The 23520-nt window shown below is 27.1% G+C and overlaps 1 protein-coding gene across 3 annotated transcripts in view; it reads right to left on the bottom strand.

The window, feature by feature from the left end:
* Window positions 1-15544, bottom strand: part of LOC129960439 (AP-1 complex subunit gamma-1-like) — a 63204-nt gene extending 47660 nt beyond the window's left edge. For all 3 annotated transcript variants that reach the window (XM_056073873.1, XM_056073872.1, XM_056073871.1), the window contains exons 1-2: window positions 15431-15544; window positions 411-630 (exon numbers count right to left, since the gene is read on the bottom strand). In XM_056073873.1, coding sequence (XP_055929848.1) covers window positions 411-630; window positions 15431-15456 — 246 coding nt within the window. In that variant the 5' untranslated portion in view covers window positions 15457-15544. The remainder of the gene's footprint in view (window positions 1-410; window positions 631-15430) is intronic.
* Between the last annotated feature and the right edge of the window lie 7976 nt (window positions 15545-23520).

Here is a 23520-nt window from a genome sequence, read left to right on the forward strand (position 1 = left end):
ATCTAGTTGTGTGTATATAAAGGATTCTGAGTTTGTGCATAATCTTATCAAAAGCATTTTAAAAGAAGCAGAATTAGCAAATCAGCTAGAGATTGAAAAATATAAACAAGAAAGTAAAACCCCAAAATGAAGAATAAAAATGAGCCATTTCACAAGCGAGTGTTTTGCCTAGACCAACTGGAATATTATTTAATGTGCAGTGTGTTTTAATTTGCATAAAAAGGTTGTGTTTGTGATACAGATATTGAATGTCAGTAAAATGTCGGGGAGGGGATGATGTTTAGGCCCCACTTCTTGTACTGTACAAAAAATATTACATACACAAAATACATATCAAAATTAATTGGTAATTAAAGTTGTAACAATTTCTTAAATTTTCAAGATTTAAACACATTAAAAAGAATACTTACCTGCCCAAAATGTGCTTGATACCCAAGCATGTGTATGTACAATAATTTTGCAACATTTCTACATCTCCAAGTATTATCCTCTTCTCGGAACAAAGAGCGTATGTATGCACACTCTTTTTGCACAACAGCTCGTTCATCAGCAGCAGTTCGAGCAGCACGTATCTGCCGAATTAAGTCTCGAAGCCTCATTGGAGTTGGCATGTTAGTGTAAGCATTCAACCTGCAAAATTTTTTTTACTTGGTTAAATTATATATCACTATAAAGTATATTCCCATCAAAGAAATACAACTACAATTCCTACATTTTTCAGTGTTTTTGACTGCCATTTAATTAAATATGGATTTTCTACGATCTGTTATATATATTTTCCATTTTAAAGTTATGTCAAGAACTATAATGAATTAATCTAAATTTTGAGTTATAAAACATGATTAAAACTCTAAACTAACATCTTTTTTTTCACACTTAAACATCATACTAATGTAAGGCCTTTAATCTTCAAAAGATTTAGTACCTTGTCAACAGACCCAAAACAGACCATGTATTCTCTAATACAAAATCAAGCATTACTTTTTAGGGATTGTAATAAAAACAACAGCAACAAAGTCCTTTGATGGACTGTGATAATGTCTATGCAATAAATATGAAAAGAAAAGTAAAAAAATCCAAATATACAGTATTGTTGTATACATTCTACTATATGTTATTAATAAAGAACCATTTTTGTTTCAGAATTTATTAACTTTAATTTCATGTTTTCAGAATTTGAAAAATTTATTCTTTTAAAATTATAAGGTCAAATAAATTTATTAAAAGATTTATGTTTTTCATCCAAAGATAAAAGTATGACACATCTATGAATTACTCAGAAAGGTCATTTACTGAATTTAAAAAAAATGTAAAAGTTTCATATATCTTAAAATTTTAAACCTATTAGATGCAAATTGAATAGTTTATTTTGAAATCTTGTATAGTAGTTGTATTTAAAGTGCTATTATACTACTTGTATAATAAAATTACTTGCTTTTAAAGAGACATTTTTAATATTATTTCAATTAATTAATGTTCATTTATTATGTATAATTTACCACAGCTGCTATTTAAAATAAACCTATAATGCCATTTTGAATTTTAAAATTGTTTCTTTCTGTAATTTTCTTGACTAAATTTTTCATAATTCAAACTTTTGGATTCTCCTCCCCAACACATATGAATTATCAAATTACATGGTAATGTTTTTTTTTGGTTCCGTGACATCAAATATGAGTAAATAAACTAGTGACTTTCAAATGAATAATTAAATATACTCTATTTTTTTAAACATTTATACATTTTTTCCCTATCTTTATTAAATTAATGCCTGAAGCAGAAATTGATAAATGAATTCAATTTCCATTCAAACACTGAAATCCAATATTACATTTTTTCAAAATATAGAAACAGTTTTAGTACACTATTTCAAGTAGTCAGTATGTTATCTGCATTCTAAGTTGTTATGTATCTATAATAGGTATGCTGAAAAATCTGGTTAGTCTCAATAGTGATAAACCAAATTCTTCTCCCTTATGTTGACTATAGAAAAAATTATTAACTAAGTGGAAATCAAAACTTAACATGTCTTAACTATGTGATATATATATATATATATATATATATATATATGCTTAGCAAATTCCATCAGTTGTTATCCACTTTAATTCATTTAATCGTTCAAAATATATTTTTTTAAAGAAATAAAGGAAAAAGTTACTGGTTTCACAATCTTTTTCAATGGAATGTTCAACTTTTTATGTTATATTCTTACAATTCTAATCATTAAAGTTTTGTTTCTTAAGATTTATTCATGTATCTTGAATTGATGAAGAACTGAGTAAGAATAACTACAAATCTATACACTAATAAAAACAATACCTACCTTACAAAAAAAAAAATCAAAAATATTTTCTACTAAAGTCCATCCTTTATTTAATTCTATCTTTAATAATCATAAATACATTATTTTAAGATTTTTTGGAACTCTTCAGAGATACCACATTTTAAAGAGAAAAAACATTTTTTATAAAATAATTTAAAATAAAAAAATTGGGGGGGGGGGGAATTCAAAATGTTGATGATTGGTTAAAAAAAAGATCTAAAACTAATTATTATAGATAAAACTAATTACATAATAAATTCCTTCATTTATGAGAATGAAACTAGATGCATTCTAATTCCATAAACATCATTAACAAAGTTTCAACAAGCATACATACATCTTTCACAATAGTAATTGCCAAAATTTGCAGAACAGAAAATTATCAGCTTAACTAATATTGAATAAAAAATAAACATGACTCTAAAAAGTTTTATATAAGAATATTGACTAGAGAAATTTTATTAGCTCAGGCTTGAAGACAAAAAGATATATATTTTTTTAATACAATTGTAAAGAGAATGTGTTTTGTGAATCAAATATACTAGGACTCCTTTTACATAATTTGGTTTGTCTGAAAATTAACTTTCTTCTTTGAAGTTTTAATATCATTGAATTGCATTCATCACTATTTAAAAATAATAATAATGAATTTATTCCACTTATTGAAGCAATTTATTGCTAAAAAACACATTCTGCACAACAAAAACTTTCAATTTTTGCAGGGAAAATTTAAAACCATCAACCAATATCTAAAATTTAAATTGCCCACCATTAGAAATCAAACAGGCAACATAATCAAAATTATATAATGATTTTAACATCATAATAAAAATATAGAATTATTCTCTGCATACATAGGCAAAATCAAATTGAAACTAATTTTGTGTAAATCCCAAATATTAAAAATAAATATTATTATGGTAAAATAAAGATAACAGATGAACATGTTAAATTAAAAAATGCACATAATTATAATAAATTCTTTTCCTTCTTTATAGATAGATAATAATTCAAAATGAAATCAAAATATTTTTTCATGACTACTAATAAACATTATAAATTTCATTCTGTAAACTCTTGTTGATTTTAATTAGTTGATGCCAGTCACCAAATAATGATTGTTAAGATATATATCTATATATAAGCTAGCATTAAAAAAAACAAAAGAAAATGATTCTAATAATAATATCAATGATAAAATTTATTTTAATATTTTTATTTAAAATATTAGCATGTTTCTCAAATCGCACATTTATGAATGTCAAACAAAGCCACAGCACAGCATAGAAGTTCTGTTCTGTTCTTTTTTTTTTTTTTTTTTTGGTTTATTAATATTTATATCAATTTTAAAAGTTTTGTGTGTATATATGGATGTGTTTTGGATTTTCCATTTGGAAATATTAAACATACAATCAGACATAAACATACAATTATATTCTATAACTACAAGTGTTAAGAATCGGAAATCAGAAGTATTTAAATTTAAATAGCCAAAAGAAAAAAAGCCATATCTTGATTCATTTTAACTTATTCAAAAATTCTCTAAAAAACACTTTTTAACTTTATTTTTAAACCAGTGAGAGTATTCTTTCCTTCACTTTTCAAATACTCCATAATATGGCATGATTGGTATTTATTTTCACTGTATACTAATAAAAATTGAGAACCGAGTCCTTTGATTGATTGGATCTAGTATTTCATACACATTAATAATTTTGATATCAAGCACATATACCAAATTTCATTTATCCAGCTTACTGCATTTCTGATTAACATTTCTGGTGCTCAGCCATCTAGCTCATTGTGCTTGCATGTTATCAATTTATGAATAGTTAAGAGTGACAAATTAATCATTAACAAATTTCATTAAAAAGTTGAAGCAAGTTTTTTTTATACTTCCTTTATAAGAATGCTAATAAGTATTATAATGATAATAATACTTACACAATTATGACAAAATTTGAAACTGATTGCATTAGTTACATGTCTAACATCTCAAACAATTGCCTTTTTGCTTCAAAATCTTGTTACATTCTCAAAAAAATTCAAAATGGTAAAAGAAAAAAAAGGGGGGGGGACATTTAAAGTTAATGCACAAAGAAAATTAGATGAAAATACTTAATGCAGTAAGGAGCAACTTATTTATAGATAGTTTTTTATTATACAAATATTGTTATTTATCTTAAATTATTTTGGATAGTTTTGCATTTCAGCAGCAATCTAATAGTCTGAACTGTTTTGATAATGCAATGTTGCAATCATAAAAATTCAAAACAGTAAATGAAATCAAAGCTTAAAGTTTTCAATTACAAAAATATATGATATTAATAAAAAAAAGTTTCTTAAATAATGAGAGATGTTCAAGAATATCAGAGTCTCTAGAATTTTGAAAACTATGATGATTAACACTTCTCAATTATATTTTATGATACATCAAGAAAAGTTATATGCTTGAAAATATTATTATGAAAAAAATATAATTTAAATTAAAAAAACTGAAGTGAACTGAATGTCCTTAAGACACATAAAAGCTACATTGAAATAAAAGGATTATCAGGAATAATAATTTATCTGTAAAGTTTGAATTATGACAAGATGACAAAAGTAACATTAGCACTGATAATCCATCTTATTATAACATTTACTATTTCAATAGGAAATTATTCTACATTTTACTTTAAATCATTTTTGAAAAACTTTTAAATAACTACAATAGTTACCATTCCATTTTTATAATATTTATTAATGATTAAGTATCTGATCCAAAAATGCAAGGGAAAACTACAAAAAAAAAGTATTTTAAAAGAAATAACATAAGCTTCCTTTTAAATCTGAATCACAGTAACAACATTGTTCTATTCAAAATGCTTTGGGAAACAAGTATAAATGACAGCTAGAAGGGGGGGGGGAACATGTCCACTTATATTATATCTTAAAAAATGAAATAAAGGTATTATTATTTTTCTTTCTCAACACTTCATGTGGCTCATATATAAGGGTGGTTTGATGACACCAATGGAAGTTCTGGGAGGGGACAAGCCATTTTCTCCGTCAGGGATGCTGCACACGAAAAAAAAAAAAAAAAAAAAAAAAGAGCGCGAGAGAGAGAGAGAAAAAAATATTTTCAAGAAATGTTTTTAATAATTTTTTTGTTCTATTGGCACCATTTTTTTATTTCACCACAGACAGTATAAAATTTACTGTGTGCACATGAATAACTGAATCCTGGACAGTGCTCGGCATAAAACCATTGTCAGCAACATTGTTTAAGACAGAAGATATTGTTGCTTTTGGGCAATTGTATCTTAGTGAATCACATATTTTAAAAATTGAACTAGAGAACATGAATCAGGTTTTTGCAAAGAAGCAAGATCATCTAGACCAAAAACATTATTAAAACACAATAGTGCATTCCTCAGGTTTCTGACACATTTTATAAAATGAATAGATTAATAAAAATTGCATTCATTCTACCAGAATTACCAAGTACATATGGAAGAGCTTTTTATACTTTATGAATCATTAAAAATTATATGAGGATGACCATGGTTCAGAACAAATTTTTTAAAATCTCTTGATCTTAGAAGTGCACAGTAGCAAGTCAAGAAAATTAGAATTACATTAAATAGTAGAAAAGTTTGATAAATTATATTCAAAAAGCTGAATTTCAGCTGAATTAATATTATTGGGACTTTCTATAGCTATGGGCTGGTTTATCACATTTTCCAATATCATATTTAATTTAAAAAGCTGATTTAAAGATTTATGAACTGTACTAGTGGATATCTGAGAATGGATGTAAATTTAAAAACTATCTATTTACAAATACTTAAATGAAATACTTTTCTAAAATTTAAATATATCACAAATACTCTAATATTCTTACATGCACATCTTTGTGATGAATGAATACAGTAAGGAAAAGTTTACTTTAAAATAGTTGCCCAGATATACAAATAATCCCTGTTATTGCAACTGATCGAGTTATAATTTACTGTCCGATCCTATTCCTAAGTCCTGTTTGAGCCCGAATTAAATTTAAAATAACTGGAATGAAACAGAATTACGTGATTAAAAGTTAACTTCATGAAAGGAAGTAAAGTAATTAGTTCTTTTGAAATATGCACAATTGCAAACAAAATCTATACAAAAGAAAAGTTCTGTACAGATTTCAACAATATTTTTATTTCCTGTTCATGTAATAGATTATTAAACTAGAAGATATATAAAGATCTGGGAAGAATTTGAAAGGCTTATCATTACAGCCTACCTATCATCATGACCTTTCATCAAGTATATTATGTCTCCATGTATCAGTCAAAATATGACCCCCTCTCCAGTGGACTCTAAAACTATTCCTGCTGATATATCATCCCCTTTGCCTTGTGTCACCATGCAAAATGCTTTGTAAAACAAATCATATAATTTAATTCATGCATTATATACACACTTTGAATACAATGCTTGAATTTGTCTGATAAAAACCATTTGAAATCATAATTTGCTAATAAATCATTTGATTTATTAGCAATTTATAATTTGATAATAAAATAATTATGAAATTCAATATTTTGGAGCATTTAGATATTCAAAAATTTATAATTATGAACCTTAAAAAAATAAACTGAATTTATGCAACTGATGAAAATATTATTATAAACAGAAGATAATTTTCTGGCAATGAAATTTCCGCTTAACTTCTTTTCAACTCTACTTTGTAGATATGTAAACATATTTTTTAGCAATTGCATAGTTGAATAGAAAAAGCATTTAAAAATTTTAAAACTTCCCTTTATTCCCTCCTGGGAGGTATAATTTATGTACAAGAATAAGTGGCAAGAAATACATCAGTCTACATATATCACAACACAAGTGCAAAAGAGAGAGTGAAATTCTCTCTTCAATGGTTTTTAAAAAGAAATTTTGATATGGATTTCTTTGACACGCGTCGATTTAGGATAGGGATATCTAGGTATCTTTAAAAGAATTTGGTAAGCATTAAAGATTTTTATCCCTTCACTCGGAGAAAATGCTAGAGTAAAGTTATAAAGTGTGTGTACCATTAATTAAATAAAAAGGTAAGAATTGGATCAGGAGATAAAGGAACATTTTAGTATCAAGTTAATATGGGCTAAATTTAGAAAAAAATTAGGAAATTGAGAATTAAATTAGATTGAAATATCATTACAAATAATATATAGTTTCATGCAGAAGAAATGAGTACACAAATAATTATAACCATGAAAAATGAAGTTCAAAGAATAAATTCTACAATTACTGATCATCTTTTGAGTGAAATTGCTAAACACTTCCATATTAATTAGAAATAATACATTAATGAAGAAATGCTAATAATAATTTAAATATGATATTCCAATGAATATTTGGATACAATGGTTGATGTATGGCAGAGGCAAAGAACCCAGCTCCTCTAGATGAATAAAACTCGATTTAAATGATGAATATAAGGACAATGCACAGTTGTAGTTCTAAAAACATTTTAATGTGGTTTGCAAATTAAATCATTAAATCACTATGCATACATATGAACAAACAACTAATTGACTCATTTTTTATTATTTAACAAAATTTAATAACTTTCAGAAAAATTTCTGTCAAAAATGGAGAATTTAAAGAAGAATTCTTTAAAAAATAAAAAAGGGAATTCAAGAAAAAAAAATAATTGCTTTAATTGCTATGTTAAAAATATTCTGAAATTTATTACTTCCTTTTTTTTCTGTTTATCACAATTGCAAGATTTTGTAAATCTGCCTGAAAATTGAGCTTAGAAAAGAGGAAACATTAGATTTCTTCTAAGTATTAATTATTATGTATAGGTTTCAAGAATTACAATTTTTTTTTTTTTTCAATTTCATCTCAAAAGGTAAACAGAAGAAAAAAATTGAGTGGCTTGTAAAATTAATACAGACTGAACTATAAAGTTGTGACTAGATAGGGTCAGTAAGAGTAGTTAGGAATAAATTTAGCAGAAGTTGTCACTCTCTTTAATTTATAAAAAGAAAAGAAGCTTATAATTTATGCAAGTACATAATCATGTACTCAAGGTCTTATTAAGCAATGCATTTGTTTTCAAATTAAGTTTATTAATTAAGCAGTCTTAATTACAACAGTATCTCTAATTACTAAGGTTTGTTCCCAATTACGCCAGAAAACATGGGGTGGTTGGAAACATGTATTTTGGTTTCTTGGCCTAGTAACAAACTGATTTGAAGAGAATATATTTGAAACAATAAGAAACTACTGATTAATGCCTCAGAATTTATTTTACTAACCATTCCTAACGTTTTTTTCTTTCTTTTTTTCATATTTTTTGAAATAAAAATCCATTTTATTTCATGGAATATACTCTCATAACTATTTAATATCATTAATTTGGAGTAATTTGCAATCACTCTATTCCCAATTTTGTCATGAAACAAACCGTTATATACAGATGTGATTGAATATTACGAGATACAAGAAGGCAATATACAAGATTTAGAACTTATTTTAAAATGAACAAGGATTGGTAGTTCAGTTTAGTAGTAGAAAATATTCCCATTTCAAATATTATGCTTACTCTCCGATTCAACTAATTTTTCTCTGACATTTAGAAAAAAATTTACTCAGCATGAAGATATGTTAGAATTAATTTTATGTAACTCTCAGCAATCATAAACTATCATTAACCACCAAAACAAATTTTGATTTAGACAAATTGGTACCCTACAAACACGTCACATTCAACTGACCACTGACAACATCAATCCTTCAGATGAATGAACAATGATCATCTCTTCTATTTGACTGATTATACCGACATGGTATTTTTAGCATAATAGATAAAAAAATAAATATTTGTTAAAAAATCAACCTAGGAAGATTTGATATGTAACTTTCTCTGTCATTTATCAAAATAAATTAAAATCATCATTGTCAGATTCTTCTTTCAGCATCATCTGTCCCCCCCCCCCCGCTTTAGGCTTAATTTTCATGTATACTCAAGGTCAATCGAGATCAAATTATAAACAGCCAATCTTCACATGTGAAAAGTATTATGTCTGTAGATCACTTGGTAGATTTTTTAAAAATATCATTCATTAATTTTGCATAAAATAAATATTTCTGACAGGATGCTATCCTGTTCTTAAACTTAATATAACTTCATATCATATAACAAATCATTCCAAATGCATGAAAAATACAGGTTTTTATTACATCAAAATCCTATATAAAAATCGTCCTTAGTTACTCTATTACCCTCTGAAGAAAACTGTCAGGGATAACTGAGAACAGTAATCCATTTCTCAAAAGAAAACCGAAATATGAAAATTAAATCCAAGAAATGTATAGTCTAGCAACTTATTTTGAAAATAACTGAAAAAATGAATAATGACGCTTATCAGAATTTTGGTTTTCATTTTTTTTTAACATGGTTACAACTAAAGTAAATCAATGTTAAAAACTCTCACTTAATGTTGTCCACTAGAGTGATTTAAAGAAAGTAGACATTTCTCAGTTTGCTAAGGCTCACTGGTATATAATGCAATTGCTGCTCACAATTACCCTCATTGATCCTATATATGTCCCATATCTCCTCTTAAATAATTAAACCAAAAAACAAAAACAAAAAATTGTGCACACTTATTATATAAGACAGAAAGAATACTGTTGGTGTAAATATTCATTAAACATTCAATTAATTAGAAACTAAAAATTATTTTTACACTTTGAACTACTTTAACGATATATTTTTTAACTTCTCTTTTATTTTAATGTCTCTTGAAATTGCTTTAATTGATCTTGCTTAGTACCAAACTTAAGTTAATCTCTAAAACAAAGATTCTTTTATACTTCAGCATTTGATTAAAAAAAATTGCAAAATATAGTAAATTTTATAAATCATGGATAAAATCAGCCATTAGCATTTTTAAAAAAAATCTGATTCAACTAATATTTTAATTTTAATGAAAAACAATGTTTAAAATAATAAAAAGAATTTGCATATTTTGATAATTTACACAAAATAGTTTTTACATTAAAAATATTTAACATTTCTCACCTTTGGGGACCAACTGGTTCATTGGGATTATTGGTGGAGTTTGTAAAAATCTAACAGTATCTTCTTAAAAAATACAAGAGCAGCAAAATACAAACTATTCGCTTTTATTTGCATGATAAAAAAATTGTAACATTTTTGTCCTACATCTCCCTTACATAAGGGAGGAATTGAACAAAGTCTGAGAAAATTAAAATTAATAAACACTATATTTTCATATACTTTTTATTCAGTGGTTTATAGTTTTGGACATGGCAAACAAGAATTGATTTTGAACTCTTGTTTGGCATGTCCTCAAGGCTCTTTGACATGGCCATTTGGGTCATTGGTTTTGCCACATCTCGAAAAATATCAGTGGAATAAATATTGAATAAATATATTCAAATTTTTCCACTGATAGCAATATGTTATTATTAAATATATTTTCCCCTTACTGGATACTTTTTCTTCCATATTCATGACATTTTTATATTTAAAAAATGCAAAATTAGTAATGCTTTTTAATTTAAAGTGATAAAAGCTTTAATAAATAACTTTCATAATTTAACCTCATTTTTTCTTTGCTTCATATCATATTGATTATTATATTTACAATATAGTTTTCCTTTAGGTAGAAAATATTTTTTTTTTTAATGTGAAATGATATAGAATGATCTACAGTATGTTTTCATACTTTATACGATACAATTGTTAGCAAAAATTAAGAATAACAAATTATATTTAAATACACTGATGCTTTAAAGTAAATTTTTCAAAAAGGGGGGAATTTTATTTTATGCATTTTGTTTTGATTAATGAAAGCTCAACTCTTTTTGTTGTACATTACTGCTTTATATTATTTAATATAAATACATATATTATATTACATAATAATATATACTAACATATATTTTAATAAATTTAAAATCAACTTACTACTGCATTATAACATCTTAACTAATTTTATTAAACAACATTTTTAAAAATTAAAAACAATTGTTAGCATATTTTGCCATTTATTGAAATGTAATTGAGCATGCCTGTTTCCTCCCAAATTTATATTGTCTCATTCTTCCCACTGCAGAATTTTCTTTTAAAATGCATATCACATAATAAAAATATAATATAATATAAGGCATAAAAATTGAGTTTTCTAATTTAAACAAAAATAATATTATAGCTTTTAAACAAAAATAATAATATTGCTGACATAATAATTATGATCAAGCAAAGGGCTATAGCTGCTCTGTCAACTGGAAAAAACTAGAAATAGATTCTAATCTTTTATTTAGACATAAATGAAGTTATCCCATTCCTCCCAACTCTCTCCTAAAACTTCATGTCCATGATTCCATCAAATTGTCAGACATTCAAGCCATGTTATTTAAATTGTCTTACTTATGTTTTATAGAACATAAGAAAGACGATCAACAGGAATATTTTTAATTCATTTACTAATTCATCTAATACATTTTTCTTTCTTCATCGTGACATCATAGTACTATAATAAATACAAATGTCTGATTCATCTATTTTTTAAATTTCTTAGCATTGTAATTTCAATTTTCTTTCTTTTATTCATCTTGTAAATTATATAGATATTAAACAGGATCCTTTTTCTTCAGGTTTCAACAACGTTAAAAAAAAAGTCTGCATTTCAGAGCAGCAATATAATCTGTAATTGGAAGTTAGAAAAAATTGTTATTTTTAAAAAATTGCCAAAATTCAGGAAAAATTTGCACAACTATTAAATTAATATCATTAAAAAGACATTTTTTCTTCTTTTTTTAGTTTTTAAAACAATGTAAAATTTATTTTCATGCAATAATATTTTGGTTAATTATTGCTGAAAAATGCTAAAATCCATTTTAAATAATAAAAATTCTAATTAAAATTTCAAAAATGTTCTTTCAAGGTGTACACTACCACATTTCAAGGTATGTAAATGCTAATTTTAGTGGTTGTAGGTCAAATGTTCTAACCTATAGAGTACCAACATACACATTCATCCTTATTATTAGTAAAGATGAATGGGTTTTAATCCCCAGCAATGTATTTACTAATATTAATACATAATTAATTACTTTTCTCCAGTATGAAAACATAAAGCTACTAAGAAAAACCATTCACCCATGCATTTTTATGAAAGTGTTAAAACATCATCAGTTATAATTTCTATAAATTTGTATTCTTAAGCATTTTATTATATTATGGTATACATTTACATTAATTAAACTTTAATTTATTGAAAACTCAAAAATTGGATAGTTCAGTTCATATACATAGAGGAATGTGGGCATAAAACAATATTGTAAAAAACGAAGGTATTCTTCAGCCTGGTGAATTACAGACATAATAAAGTTCTGACTAATACTGTTTTTCTGAAACAATTTTAAGCTTTTCATCTGATTACCAATAATTATTACAACATACTGCCAATTCATGCTCATGTGAAACAGATCAAACTGACAGTAGCAACATCATTTTGAGTCAATTTCCCCCTCAAAAGATCAAAGTTTGCATTATAGATTTAGATGACCTGTTAGTTATATTTGACTTGCAACATGAATTGATTAATTCTCCACAACTAAGGAAAATTCAAGTTAATAATTCATGGAAGACTGCAAGCAATTGTTTCATTAGTGAATGGTCTTATATGTATTTCTATATACCTTAAAAGTCATAGAACCAATTCTATAACATTACACAATTATCTCTTTAAATAAAGCTTCATTACATTGTGTATTGATTATTGTGTTTAAAACATAACTAACAATTCATCTTCAATAAACAAGACAGGCTCATACTTAAATAATAAATCATATGCATTATATCTTTCCAATATTCATGTTAATAAATTTATGTTAAATTTTATTTTACTTGAGAATTTTGACATTTGAATTATCTTAGCAGTCATAAAAGAGTTTTTCACGAAAATTTTAACAAATCATTTAATCATACACACACATTACAATGTATGAACAAAAACTATAATGGATTCTAAAATATTCTATCTGCATTTAGATACAAACTAAGATAAATTAACAAATATTGATTTAGATTCACATAATATGTCATATGCATCAAGATGATTTCATATTGGAATTGATTTCACGTCTTACAAAAGTAAAGATGATACAACATGCATAGACTACTTGTTATCAATCATACCTACCATTTGCATATTATTAATGAAAGCAGTGTTTTTAATTTTATTTTTAAAAATCTAGCATCAATGATCATACTGAAAATATGCATTAAAAGAAATATATAGTAACAAAAAGAAATATTCATTTTTTTTTATAATTAGCAATTATGGTTTTAAATAAATATGTCACTGTCCAAGCATTTATAATGCAGTCAGAAATGCAGCATTTTATACATGCATAACTTAAATATAAGTTGTGCTATGCATGAAAGGTGGGTACCAACATTTTAAGTTTAATGTGTAGTAAAAAATATCTATTATAAAGCAGAAATTAGTTTTCTTAAACTAAAGAACTCTGAAAAAAAATAAGGTATTTTGGTGTTAGCCTCAAAAGCTATTTCTATAAATAAACATCACAAAGAGCATATGCAGTTTAAAATACTCTTCAAAATAAGTTGTTCATAACAAGATGGTTGAGAGAAAAGAAGAAAAAAACTTGCATCATAAAATATTTGGTTCTTTCCAATAGTTCTGACATAGGAATATTACAAACGTTGTAATATAAAAATTTTGATTTAAGATCATAACTAATAGCAATTCATTGTTCATGTTTGTTTTTTTTCTTTTTGATAAAATGTGCATTTACTAAAGAGAAAATTGTGTGTGTATATGCAAAAACAATAGTACTTTAGCAAGAGTATGAATAAATTAATACAAAAAACTTTTTTTTTAAATATATTTTTATAATGCTAAAAATAGATGAAAATTTTAAAATTAAACATCAAGTCTTCACTTCACATTGAACAGAATTATACAGAAAAATATTATATATATATATATTCAACAATGAAAATATTCTAATTATTTATTTAGTTTTTGTAGTATGAACAGATATTCAAAACTAAAGCAAACAAAGAAGCAAATTACTAGCAAGAATACTTAATATTGGAAAAGAAATATTTTCTTTTCAATTGTTCATATATTGCAAGAAGCTCAAATTCTTTTTTACATTTTGTTGATTCTGGCAGATTTTAAATTTTTTGTGATATTCGTGTTTTGATTTCTGTTAACCTGGCAAAAGCTAAGAACTTGTTCAGGAGCATAGGCCGGAAAACAAACCTCCATTCCTTCGTTTTTACAGACTAACAACTACCATGCACATTCTGCTATTATAATTGCATGCAGTAAGCTGAGATGGGATTTAACAGCACTTATTTTATACTGATTCTTAGAATAGAAACCCAAATACTACAATAATAAGGCAACTATCTTTTAAGAATAATTTACAAAAGTTTTTCTGGTAAACTTTCCATATTCCTTACTATTTAGGGCATGCATTAATAGAAATTGCAAAAAAAGTATACCCTATTAGTAAAAAAATATTACAGAAAATCAAACCACAGCAGACAAAGTTTAAATTTCAAATACAAATATTCAAACATACTTTGAAAATTGACTTTTCTTCGGGGAAATTAATGTTAAAAATATTACATTTAGTAGTTCTCAAATCAAATTAAAAAATCTATAGACAAACTTATAACAAATGTTCTTGCACATCACAACAAAAATAAAAAGTTTCCAATTCTCAGAAAAGCAAATTGATTAACTCTACTCTTCTCTGAAACTGATTTTCAGTTTTTTCATAATTATTGTGAATCAGAAATATGTCATGTGTATCAATCAAAATTATCATGGAATAATCTACTTTAACTGAGACACTTGTTTTGATACAGGTTGGAACCAATCCCAATGACACAGGTGCAAATCATGCCGAAAACTAATTACAGAAAGAAACAACAACTCATAATTAAATTCCAGATCTCTTCTAATCGACAACGGATATAATTCTACCAAGCAATTTTAAATTTCAGCCAGTCATTGCAACTATTTATTATTTTTAAAAACGTAAATAATTTACCTTGATATGGCAGATTGAATATCCATGACGAAAGGAGTTGCCAGTTTTTTTCTCTAAACCTCTCCCAACCTAAGTTGTACCACAGCGCTAAAATTACTTGCTGTTGCCCTAAGAGCTTTAACTTAAGAAATTAGTTATTTCCGTGTTTTATCTCGATCTTATTTTTCATATATACACATAATTAAACATAATCTAAACATGTGAATAATTTAAATAAACACTAAATATTATCTATTTCAATGATAGCAGCAATTATCTATTTTAGTGAGGTAAAGAAAACTTTTTTTTTTTCAATAATGTTACATGATTCACATATTCAATAATCATGGATATATGAAAGCTGTTTTAGAGCCCAAATAAGCTAAGAAAACACATATCAATATAATTTTAAATAAATTTATTCCATACTAATATTTATTTTTTTCAATCATGCACTCAAATATATGGATGGAAATTAATTTACTTATCTATGTTATACTCGACTTTAATACGTCATCTCCGAAAACATGTCCGAAGCAATAAAAATCACCTCCGTTAATGTCCGAAGCAACAGCATTTATTTTCCTTAAGGAAAAAAAGCATTAAATCCGATTGTTGTATTATCATTAATTTTTGGAGGTTCGTAAGAAATCAGAATATAGTTAAGTAGTTTCAAATTGTAATTTTTCATGGATTCATTAAAATTATTTCAGGATTATTTCAGAATTAAACCTCTGAAATTTTTACTGTGAAAGGATTTGATACATCTTATAATATGATTTAAAAAGCAAAAGAATTTTTATCAATCCTCGTGAGCATTATTTGCTTTTAAATGTCGATGCCTTGTTGGACAATTTTCCAATAAAAAAATCTATAATTTACAATTTTATTGATCTGATTAATTTAATATGTTCTTTCTTCAAAAATTGAGCTAAGAAATGTCATCAAACATCCGTAAAATAACCGCAAACTAGGGATGAATCGAAATATCACCAGTAAGATCGTATCAAGGATTTGAATCACACCCCTCTTTGAAAAGTATTGATCACTTGTATTTGTGACTTTTTGATATTGGTTACGTAATAACCGCTCTTAAAATATTCGTCATCCCTATTTTTTTTTATAGACATAACTGGAAAGTGTGAAGTCGCCGTTCCACTTCATGAGAGTAACCGGTCTTACTGGTATTCGTATGTGTTGATGCATTATTCCATACAAATTGTTCTTAATTGCTTGTGATTTGACTTTACATGTATTCCATTTACTGCTGGCGCCATCTATTGGTAGAGTATAGAACTAAAGTAAACAATTTAAAGAAATGACATTTATATTCAATTCAAATTTTTCAGAAAATGGGTTACTCCAATACAGAAATTAAATAAATAGTTTTGAAAAAAAATCAAATTTAAGAAGTAAGCTGAAATAGATAAATTAATTCAATCACACGTTACTTAAATTAGTAAATTAAGTATTAATTGCAATTAATAAATTTTATATTTAATATTAAATAATAATTTTAAATTAATAATATGATTGAAATAACAGATATTTGGAACAAATATTTAAAAATAACAATAGCAAAATTATTTGTTATTCAAAAAATCGGGGATTATGCATCTCTACCGCAAACATCTGAATTTCACAGATTATCATTCCAGGATATTCATTTGTTAAATAACGGGATTTTATTTAAAAACAAGATAGAATTTCATTTTTATTTATCTAAATCAGTCTTAACTTGTTTTTTGAAAAAAAAACTTTTTGTCCTTTTAAGCAACATAATGTATTATTATTAGGCATAATTAATATTTTAAGTCTGCCATCATTGTTTTTTCAGAAGCCGCAAATTCGCCACTTTCAAGATTTTGAATTGTAATAGTAATCTTTCCGTTCTTCGAAATATGTAGTGGTTCCATGATTGTTCCTTGAAATGATAATGATAAATGTATGAGATCATAAAACGAAGGCTGGAGGTAAGAACTGCACTTGCTTGTTAGTACAAATTTTATTTTTGTTTAAGGTAGCTATGTTCTAATAATCTTCCTTCCTTTGACCGATGGCAATGAGTTTAAAATTAAATCGTTAAATTGGCATAATTTTGTCAGAGCATTTAAATTTAAATAATGGTTTATTTTTAGATGGCTTTAAAAAATTATTATGAAACGTCAATGAAATTGTATAAACACGTATTTCGTATTCATTCTTTGCGCATAATAAATAAATGTTGATATTTTTTTAAAAACTATTTAACATTATTGTTTTTAAAATAAAAATCCAGTTAATTATGAAAATTCATATTGTTTAAAATTTTTAATGAAGTAATTGCTTGTAAATGTTTGTTATTGTGTCTTGCATAATATATATTTCTTAGGATATTCTCAGTGATTGTCTCTGAATGAATATTTTTTTAACTGATACAAATGTTTTGGAGATATTACTTATTCGATGGCTGTCTAATTACAAGCTCTAAACATATTTTCACTTTTAAGAAATTTAAAATTTTATTTAATCATTTTGTACATTCAAGATTAAAATAAAATCAATGCACAAATTTTTTAGACTGCCTATGCTACAACCCCTTTCACAAGAAGACTTTAAGCATAGTGGCTAAAATTATCAAGGAAAATCCCTCGCTAAGATGAAGTTATATACAGAAATAATAGTAAGAATCGCTTCACATGAACTTGATTTATAAGCATATGCTTACATAAATAACAATATTAGACAGAAAAAATTGATTTCAATTTAATTAGAGAAATACTGTTTAAAAGTACATTATAATAAATATGCAAATTTTTATCCGTTATGAAGATTTACATTATAGATATTAAATTATTGCTTGTTAACCATCTTTTGCGACAGCTATTTCTCTGGAAATGATAATAATTTTCTGCATGACACAATCAACCAACCTTTACGAATAAAATTTTTTAAGCATTATATTGTTGTAGATATTAGAGACTTATTATTTTAATAATCTCACATCTGTTTTTTTTTAATTTATAACTGAGCCTTTCCAAGGAGTCAAGTATCATAATATCATAATGCTATTTAAATATTAATTATTTTGATTAATCGGTCTTGTTTATCATTAGCGGAAATGTAACATCATTTCCTTACTTCTCATGTAAAATGAACTGATAATAAACAGAATCATTACTCTACAACAATAATATCACGCAATTAAATATTTAATGAAAAAATGAAAACGGTTTGAATTTCATTGCAACAATGAGATCTATTTCTGAAAATTATAAAAAACATATTTTTTTTAAAAAATAATGAAAACTTGGAAAATTGTATATTGTAATTAAATTATTGCCATTAAAGAGATAATTCTTTGAATTTTAAAATAATATAAAAATCATTTTTTATAATTATATTTTCAGAATTTATCTACGGCAAACTACAAAATAAAGCTTAATTTTTAATTAATTTTTAAAAAATTCCCTCTAAAATATACATTTACCCTTTTCAATCTATATTTCTCGACGACTTCCCTTGAAAATAAAAAAATTTGATAACTTCGAAATCAGAGATTTCATTCGCACAATATAAACAAAAAATGTTGAAATATTTATTATATATATTACAATTTTTTTGCAGTATTTAGTACGTTCGAAATATTTTGTGCAATTAGCAAACGTTTTGGTATTAAATTCTATTAATGCAGCAGTGTTTTGGTTCAATATGCAGCGGATTATTGAGAGTCTACAGTATTTATATGAGTCTTTGGATGAGATATTTTAAGAATTGCTTAGAGGGATATTCTTAGAAATTTAAAATTTTGTGGCGTCTTTTATTTCAAAATTGATAATCAAGAAAAATTTATAATTGCGTAGTTAAATCCAATGTTAAAGAAATGTGTTTCTATCTGCTTATGATATATACGCAGTTTTATTTGTATTACATTGACATGGCATGGAATTCTATATGAAGAAGTGGCCACTGAATTTTACAGAAAATTAATGTTCCTCATGAAATGACACCTTTCAGAATTGGAAATTTCTTCTCAAAAATACCTTCATGTTGCTTCAAAATGGAACATTAATTTAATTAAACTTAATTTAATCAAACCACATAAATTTTTACTGGGAAAAAAGATTCTAGTTTAGTACAAATAGTTTTTAACTGAATCTTAAATTAAACTTCTAATTGCTTAAAATCAGTTACCAAATCAGATTTCTTCCTCCTGAGAACTTAATAATGTTTTCCTTAATATAATGTTTTGGAAAAGGGGATATTTTTCGCACTTTTTATAACTTCTCTAAATTCGAATTTGTATTATATATAAAACTAGCCGCCTTTGGCTACCAGCCGGTTCGCCAATCTTAATGTTCGTTAAAATTTTAATAATTAAATATTTTATGCAATTCCTACTTTAATAGCTTCTCCATCAAAATATTTTAAAACTTCAAATTTTGATTGTCATATAATTCACTCATAATATTATAAAGGCCTTCAGTCATAACATGATATGTATTTCTCTAATTTTCTGTTAGCTCCCGTGGAATTTATACTTTAAATTAAAGTGGAAAGGATTAATCTGCAATTAATATAATAATATTTTTTACTGAAACAAAGTATTTTTTTATAATATGATTAATGATAACAGTGTCACTGAGCGTTTAAACTTTATGGGCACTAAAGAATATCTTTCTTCATTTATGTAATATCTCAAGAATTTGTCAACAAAATTTTCTCAGATTCATCATGATCAGATCGATTCATTAACAATGTTTAATTTTAAATGCATCAAACACTAAGAAAATAAAACGAATCGTTTAAAATAATCGGTTGAAAACAGGTTGAAAGAAACTATTTAAAAAACGATGCACTTAAAACCATAAGCATATACAAAAAAATATATAACTAACATAAATACAATTTAATTACAAAGCACGCAACTAACCTAAAAATAATTTAAATCAACTCCGCATCCGTTGATAATAATTGTCAACAATCAGAACACAATGCGCATGCGGGAATTTTCAACGCCAGTTACGTCAACGCAAATACGTGAGTTTTTCTACGGCAGTTGGTGTAGCGCTATGCAGATTTGAAATTTTTAATTTCCTTTATTCTGTTTTATTTTAATTCAAAAGTACTTCAGAATGAATCTGAAAGATCGATTAATTAACAATGTTTCATTTTAAATGCATCAAACATTAAGAAAATACACAGAATCGTTTGAAATAATCGGCCGAAAAATCTTAAGCCTAGCCTCATTAGCTTGGGGAAAAACTGAAGCCTTACTCATTTGGCGGTTGTGAAGTTAAAAGATTTTTTGGCGGGAAAGTTAGTTTTTAATTAATAATTAAAATTCTAATTAAAAATTCAAAAAAAGGGACGCCAGGTGCACATTCCCGACCTCCAAGGTATACATAGCTGGTAGCTGTAGGTCAAACGGTCTGGCTTGTAGAGCGCCAACGCACACATACGCACATTGAGCTTTATATAAGTATAGACGATAAACGGTATTTTTAATGCCATGAAATAAGAAAATAAACTTCATAAATCACAAGACTTTGTTAATTGTTTATTGGAAATTTTCCAATTTCTTAAGGACTGTACTTTGTATGCGTCCCGGGAAAGACATGATCTCTTGATTTTAGCAATGAGGCAGGAATATATTCCCAAGATCATGTTGTGACGGAATTATAAATTACTGTCGAATATAAATGTTATAGTAGCGAGGTACCATTTGCAAGAATCAAGACCCCCTTCAAGTGGGAGGGGGAAGCTTTGAAAATTGTAGAAATACTCTCAGCTGAGGTCAAATTCTCAGAATTCTAGAGGAAATAACTCAGAACATACGTAACGGGACAAGTATTTCGCACTCTAGAAGAAAATTAAATACAAAAAAAAAAAAAAAAAAAAAAATGGCCAGTCTACCTCTTGATGGTGTTTGCTTCATAAATCTTCTCCTGCTGTTAATTAGCAACTATAAGAAATATATATATATATAAAAAAAATCTTTTTTTTTTTTCCTTCTTTAGTGGTTGAATTAGAGATTCGGGAATTGAAATTTTCATTTCTGCATTAAGACACAAACCGTAAATATTACATTGCATTTTTCTTTCTAAATAATGCAATTTAGGATTAAAAAGTTTGAATATTTTTCCTAGAGCTATGAAAATTTTCGTTCATTCAAGATTTTTTTGCATTCATTACAAAATTAAAGAAAATAAGTAAATGAAACTAGTGAGAGTACTCTTTCCTCGATTCTCACTCGCCCTTTTTGTTCAGCTTTATAGTGTGGTAAAGATAATAATACACTCATAAAAACATTAAATAAGCACTTCCCATTAAGGCACTCGATTATTTAATGTTTTTATATATTATATTAATTATTTTTTATATAGTACACGATTTTGTTTTCAATTGGTATTTATTTCCTCATTAAGATAACGAATTTTATACAATTCCATTTGATTTCTTATCCTTAGTAACTTCACCTTTTACCGACTAATTCCACTTTTTAGGTGATTTGATGTATACCGATCCAAGAGATTCGATAGATAATATTTAAAACAGTAATGTGCCTATCAATAACTAAATTATTTCAACAAATTTTGGTTACACATTTTGCAAAAATACCGATATGAGGATTAAAATATCTGTCTTTTTTTTAACTGAAGTGCCAGAAAAATTGGTGCATCAATCTAATATCGTATAGAGCCCCCACGAGCACGCAGAAGTGTCGTAACACGGCGGCGTGGCATGGATTCAACTAATTTATGAAGAAATTCTGTAGGCAGTTCACACCATGATTTCAGAAAGGCAGTCAACAAAGCCATGAGAGTGCGAATCGGTGGAGATCTCATAAGGACAGAAAGCTTCAAAACATCCCAGATGTGCTTGATAATGTTTATGTCAGTGGAATTAGGTGGCCAAGAGAGGGAACGAAATTCAGAAGAGTGCTCCTCAAGCTACTCGGTAGCTACTGCAGACTTGTGTGAGCGGGAGCATTATTCTGTTAGAATTACTTAGGTCCGTCGGAATGCACACAGTAACATGAATGGATACAGGTGGTCAGAAAGGATGTTAACGTACCGTTGACTTGCCATGGTCGAGTATAGACGTATAAACGGTCCCATTTCATGCCAACTGCACATGCCCATGCCATCACAGAGCCTCCACTAGCTTGAAATGTTCCTTGTAGACATGAGGGATGCACGGATTCATGGGTTTTCTCCACACCAGTACACGGTCATCCGTCTGATACAATTGGAACCGTGTCTCTTCAGACCAGACAATGTTTTTCCAATCATTAAGAGTCCATTGACGGTGTTAGCGAGTCCAGGCAAGACGCAGAACTTTGTGCCGTTGAGTATACGAGATGCTCTGCAGCTACGAAGGCCCGTATAAATTAAGGCATGTTGCACAGTGCGTAAGCTGAATTCAAATCCGCAGCAAGTGGAGGAAGTGTTGAACGTCTATCTCGTGTAATGATTCTTTTTAGCCGTCGATGATCCCTTACTGTCAAGGTCTTTTCCCAACCCCACCACTGTCGGAGATTCGAAGTTTTACCGGAAACCTGATATTCGCGGTACACGCTTGAAATGGTCTTGCACGAAAATCCAAATTTTATCGCTACTTCGGAAATGCTATGCCCCATCTCTCATGCGACTACGATTGGTCCCCGCTGAAAATCATTTAAATCTTGATATCCTGCCATTGTAATAGAATCTATGTAATTGCCATTGCAAGAATCGATGTAATAGCTTCTTCAGACACATGTTGTCTTATATAAGCACTATCGCGTTACAATGATTGGTTGAACACCTTCATTATTTGCATACGATCTGCTATACCAGTTTTTCTGGCTCTTCAATGTATACTGCAATCTTATTTATCCACATGTCATCGATGTGTAGAATTAAATACCACTTTTGATTAATACTTCAAATATTATCGACTTAGGAAAAAAATCTAAGGGTGGGGAATGTCGCATCCCATTCCGCCACGTCTTGAATATGAGTAAGCCCACGTTATCTCGTGTCATGCAGTCTGCCACTACAATAGTTGTTATCATTCCTATCACGCTTGTAGTTTCACATGATTGAAAATTTATTAGATTTTAAATAGAAATGCACATATTAGATTAT

This window comes from Argiope bruennichi, chromosome X2 (genome assembly GCF_947563725.1).
Source record: "Argiope bruennichi chromosome X2, qqArgBrue1.1, whole genome shotgun sequence".
NCBI lineage: Eukaryota > Metazoa > Arthropoda > Arachnida > Araneae > Araneidae > Argiope > Argiope bruennichi.